Genomic DNA, 5,854 nt, shown 5'->3' on the forward strand with positions numbered 1-5,854 from the left:
GGGAGGGGGGGCAGAGGAAAAAAACGGGGAGACCACACTGTCACAAAATGGGGATATAATTGGTGGAAACCAGGTCCTCGGTGGTGGCCACAGAGACCTTCAGGACAAGGATGTCACCTTCCTTCTGGCAGCAAGCTCCAGATGATCGTAAGTTTTGAGGTTGACCCTGAAGAGAGGTAAACCAGCAATGTAGGTCATGCTAAGAAATCAGTTTCCAGAGACCAAGAGAACAAGTACCACATTTTCTTCCTAGAGCATACCTTGTCAGACCTGGCTCCAGACTGTTTCTTTTTCTGATCCCAGACTTAGGGAGAGTGAGAATCTCAAGATATGTGGTGATATGAAAGTGGTTGTTAGATAAAGTGAGAAAAGATTGCTCCTGGGACATCACTGGTGACCACAGGGACAGACCTCCTGGTTACCATGGGGACCTTGCTGTTGGCCATTGGGATGTCAGTGGTAGCCACAGGGTCATCACTGGTGGCCACCAAGACCTCACTTGTGGCTATTGGAACCCACGGGTGGCCACAGGGACCTCACTGGTGGCCATGGGGATCCACAAGTGGCCACAGAGACTCACTGGTAGCCACAGGGATGTCACTTGTGGCCAAGGAGACTTTGCTGATGGACACAGGAAATTCGCTGGTGGAAACGTGGACCTTGTTAGTGGCCACAGTGACATCATAAATGGACTCAGGCACCTTGCTGGTCACCACAGGGTCACATGGCCACAGGGAACTGGCTGTTGGACTATGGGACCCACTAGTGCCCGCAGGGATCTCAATGGCTGCCACAGGGACCCTAAGGGGGTGACGGGGACCTCAGCTGTTGCCAAGGGTTCCTCACTTGTGGCCCCTGGGACCTCACTTGTGACACGATAACTACGCTGGTTGCCACAGGGACATCCCTGGTGTCAAACAGAACCTCACTGGTGGCCACAGTGACATCACTGGTTGCCACGGGGACATCACTGGTATCAATCAGAACCTCGCTGGTGGCCACAGGGACCTAACTGGTGGCCACGGAAAAATCACTGGTGGCCACTGAGACCTCAATGGTGGTAAAAATGACCCATGAGTGGCCACAGGGACCTCACTGGTGGCCACAGGGACATTTTGGGGGCAACGGGAACCTTACTGGTGGCCACAGGGACCTCACAGGTGGTCATGGAAACCTTGCTGATGGCCATAGGGACCTCACTGGTCACTATGGGGACATCGCTGGATTCCCCTGGGACATGTCTGATTGCCACTGGGACCTCACTGGTGGCCACGGGGACCTCAGTGGGAGCATCACTGGTGGCCATAGGAACCTAAATTGTGGCCACGGGGACCTTGCTGGTGGCTTTGGAAAACTCACGTGTTGCAACCAGAACCTAATTTGTGGCCACAGCGACCTCAAAAGTGACTTTGGGGACCTCACTGGTCACAACTGGAACCTCACTGGTGGCTACAGTGACATCACTGGTTGCCACAGGGAGATTGCTGGTATCCGTGAGAACCTTGCTGGTGACCACAGGGACTTAAGTGGTGGCATGGGGACCTCAATGGTGGTCACAGAGACCTCTCTGTTGTCCACAGGGGCCTCACTGGTAGCCACGGGGACATCACTGTTGGCCACAGAGATTTCACTGATTGCTTCGGGGACCTCACTGGTAACGATGCGGAACACACTGGTGGCCACATAGACATCACTAGTGGCCACTGTAACCTCCCTGGTGGCCACAGAAACATCACTGGTGGCTACCAGAACCTAATTTGTGGCTACAGGGACCTCGCTGGTAGCTTTGGGGACCTCACTTGTTGCAATCAGAACCTCACTGGTAGGCATGGAGACATGACTGGTAGCCACGGGGACACTGCTGGACGTCATTGGTGGCCACGGGAACCTTAGTAGTGGCCATGGAAACATCACTGGTAGCTACGGAAATATCACTGGTGGCAAAGGAGAACTTGTGGCCTTGGAGATCTCACTGGTGGCCACGGGAACATCACTTTTGGCCACAGGGAGCCCACTGGTAATGATGTGGAACTCACTGGTGACCAAAGAAATATCACAGGTTTCCACAGGGACCTTGATGGTTGCAACCAGAACCTCGTTTGTGGCCACAGGGACCTCAATGGTGGCTTTGGGGACTTCAGCGGTCACAACCTAAATCTCGCTGGTGGCCACAATGACATCACTCATTGTCCACAGGAATATCACTGATATCCACAGGAACCATGTTCATGACCATGGGGACCATCACTGGTGGCCACTGGGACCTTGGTGGTCACTGGTGGAGCCCACAAGTGGCCACAAGGACCTTACTGGTGACCATGGAGATGTTGCTGGTAGCCATGGAAACATCACTGGTGGGCACGGGGATCTGGGGGTGGTCATTGGGACTCACGAGTGGCCACAGGGACCTCACTGGTGCCACAGGGAACTCACTGGTACGCACGGAGACATCAGTGGTGGCCACAAGGATATCACTGGTGGCAACCAAAACCTCATTTGTTGCTACCGGAAACTGAGAGGTGACCACAGAAACATCACTGGTGACCACGGGGACCTCAGTGGTGGACATTAGGACCCACGAGCTGCCACAGGGACCCCACTGGTGGCCACAGGGACCTCTGTGGTCGCCACTGAGACCGACAAGTGGCCACAGGGACCTCACTGGTGGCAATGGGGACATCACTGGTGGTTGCAGGGACCTCGCTGGTTGCCAGGGAAACCTTGCTGGTGTCCACATGGACCTCACTGGTCACCACCGGGACATCACTTGTGGCCACAGTGACATCACTGGTTGCCATGGGCTCATCACTGGTATCCACAGGAACCGTGCTGGTGGCCACGGGTAACTCACTGGTGGCCACGGTGACACTGCTGGTGGCAATGGGAACCTTACTTGTGGCCATGGGGACCTATGGGTGTCCGCAAGGATCTCACTGGTTGTAAGGGGGAATTCGCTTGTAGTTTTGGAGACATCACTGGTGGCCACGCAGAACTCTCTGTCTGGCATGGGGACCTTGCTGATGCCTTTGGGAACCTTGCTGGTGGCCACAGGAACCTTCAGGTGGCAACCAGGATGTTGTTGGTGGCCATTGGGACTTAAGAATGGCCACAGAGACCTCACTGGTGGCCATGGGGAACTCATTGTATGCCATGGAGACATCCCTCACTGGTGGCAATAAGGACTATGCTGGTTGCCACGGGGACATCCCTGGTGTCAAGTAGAACCTTACGGGTGGCCACAGGCATCTCTCTGGTAACCACGGGGACTTTGCTGGTTGCTACAGGGATGCACAGGTGGCCACAGGGACCTTGCTGCAGGCAACAGGGACCTCACTGGCAGCCACAGGGGATGTCCAGGTTGCCACAGGGACCTCGCTGGTTGCCAACGGGATCTCAATGGTGGCCACCTGGACCTTGCTGGTGGCCACGGAAACCCTTCTGGTGGCCACAGGGACCTCACTTGTGGCCACAAGGACATCGCTGGTTTCCCCTGGGACATGTCTGATTGCCACAGGGATCTCACTGGAGGCTATGGGGACACCACTGGTGGCCACCTGGCCTGACTGGTTTCCACTAGGACCTCACTGGCGGCCACGGGGATCTCTCTGTTGGCCCCAAAGACCTAGCTGGTGCCCATGTGAACCTTGCTGGTAGCTACGGTGACCTCAGTTGTGGCCACAGAGACCCACGGTTGGCCACATAGACCTCACTGGTGGCCAGGGGGAACCCATTTGTGGCCTCCGAGACATCACTGGTGGCCATGGTAACATAACTGGTGGTCATGGGGACCTCACTGGTGTCCACAGCAAACTCCCTAGTGACCACAAAGCTCACTGGTGGTCACAGTAACCTCATTAATGGCCACAGAAACCTCACTTGTGGCTACAGGGAACTCACTTGCGGCAAGAGGGACCCTCACTGGTTTCCATGAAGACATCACTGGTTGCCACGGGGACTTTGCTTGTGAACACAAAAACATCACTTGTGGCTTCTGGGACCTCAGTGGTGAGCACCAGAACCTTATATGTGGCCACGGGGACCTTGCTGGTGGGTTTGGGGACCTCACAGGTCACAACCTGAACCTCATTGGTGGCCACAGTGACACCACTGGTTGCCGCTGGGGTACCCGGGCCAGGACTACAGCTCCCAGCAGGCCTCTGAAGCCAACACCACCACAGGAGGCCCTGGGATGGAATACAGCTTTTGGCAGGCCTGGGAGCAAACATGGCTACCAGGTCCCCTGGGCCAGGACTACAGCTCCCAGCAGGATCTAGGAGCCAAGATGGCCACTTGGCAACCCAGGCCAGGACTACAGCTCCCATTAGGCCCTTGGGCCAGCAAGCCCTCCAGGGGCCCTGGGCCAGAACTACAGCTCCCAGCAGGTCCTGGCAGCAAACATGGCCACTGAGGGACCCGGGCCAGGACTATTGATCCCAGCAGGGCCCAGCAGCAAATATGGCTGCTGGGGGCACCTGTCAGGACTAGAGCTCTTAGCAGGCCCCGGGGGCCCACATGGCTGCTGGGGCCCTGGGCCTGGACTACATCTCCCAGAAAGCACTGAGAGCCCACATGGCCACCAGGGACCCAGGATGGGACTACAGGTCCCAGCAGGCCCTTGCAACCAACACGGCTGCTGAGGGCCCCGAGGTGAAACTACAGATCACAGTAGGACCTGGCAGCCACCATGGCCGTGAGGTCCCCAGGCTGGGACTACAGCTACCTACAGGCCCCAGGTGCCCACATGGCTGCTGGTGTCCCCAACCATCTGGCCTCCCAGGGCCTCCTAGGAGCCAGAGTCCCCACCCAAGACCCCTGGCTGTCAAGTGGCCTTTTGGGGCTCACCTGGAGCCAGGGATCCTGCCCGGGGCCCAGGATGGCCATCTAGCATCATGTAGCCTGCTGGGAGCCAGGCTCCACACCCAGTGCTGCCAGTGGCCATCTGGCCTCCTGGGGTCTGCTGGAAGCCAGGATTTCCACCTGTGACCCTCGGCACCCATCTGGCCTCCTGGGGCCTGCTGGAAGCTGGGGTCGCAGTCTGTGGCCCCTGGTGGCCCTCTGGCCTCCCGGGGCCTGCTGAGAGCTGGGGTTCCCACCCAATGTCACTGGCCATCTGGCCTTCCTCAGCCCAATGGCAGCCGCGGTGCCTGCCTGGAACCCCCAGCAGCCATCTTGCCTCCTGGCGCTTCTTGGGAGCCGGAGTCCCCGCCTGGGTTTCCTGGGTGACCATCTGCCCTCCTGGGGCCTGCTGGAAGCTGCAGTCTCAGTCCAGAACCCCTGGCAGCTGTCTAGCCTCCTGGAGCCCACTGGGAGCTGGGGTTCCCGCCCAGGGCCCAGGATGGTTACCTGGCATCCCGTAATTTGCTGGGAGCTGGGCTCCACACCCAATGCTACCACTCTCCATCTGGTTTCCTGGGGTCAACTAGAAGCTGGGATTTCTGCATGTGACCCCTGGCAACCATCTGGCATGCCTGGGCCTGCCAGCAGCTGGGGTCCCTGCCCGCAGTCCCCGGCAGCCATCTGGACTCCTGAGACTTGCTGGGATCCATGGTCCCTACCCAAGGCTCCAGTAGCCATGTGGCCTCTTTGGGTCCCCAAGGAGCTGGGGTCCCCACCTGGGGCATCCACCAGCCATCTGGCCTGCCTGTGTGCACCAGAAGCCGGGATCCCCATGTGGGGGACCTTGGAAGCTGTCTAGCCTCCTAGGGCCTGCCACTAGCCTAAATCCCTACCCAGGGCCTCCAGCGGCTATCTTGCCTCCTGGGAGCTAGAGTCCTCGCCCAAGGCTCTTGGCGGCCATCTGGCCTCCAGAAGCCTTTGGGACATTGGGGTCACCTGCCCAGGTTCCCTGGCGGCT

General features: G+C 58.2%; 1 protein-coding gene across 1 annotated transcript in view; it reads right to left on the minus strand.

Annotated features, from left to right (window-relative positions):
* Positions 1–2,903, minus strand: part of LOC106896542 — a 17,685-nt gene extending 14,782 nt beyond the window's left edge. Inside the window, exons 1-5 of the mRNA XM_014956620.1 lie at positions 2,663–2,903; positions 2,311–2,502; positions 1,821–1,920; positions 1,523–1,714; positions 581–801 (exon numbers count right to left, since the gene is read on the minus strand). Of these exons, the coding sequence (XP_014812106.1) occupies positions 581–801; positions 1,523–1,714; positions 1,821–1,920; positions 2,311–2,502; positions 2,663–2,903 (946 nt within the window). The remainder of the gene's footprint in view (positions 1–580; positions 802–1,522; positions 1,715–1,820; positions 1,921–2,310; positions 2,503–2,662) is intronic.
* Between the last annotated feature and the right edge of the window lie 2,951 nt (positions 2,904–5,854).

This window comes from Calidris pugnax, unplaced genomic scaffold, assembly GCF_001431845.1.
Source record: "Calidris pugnax isolate Ruff unplaced genomic scaffold, ASM143184v1 scaffold332, whole genome shotgun sequence".
Lineage (NCBI taxonomy): Eukaryota > Metazoa > Chordata > Aves > Charadriiformes > Scolopacidae > Calidris > Calidris pugnax.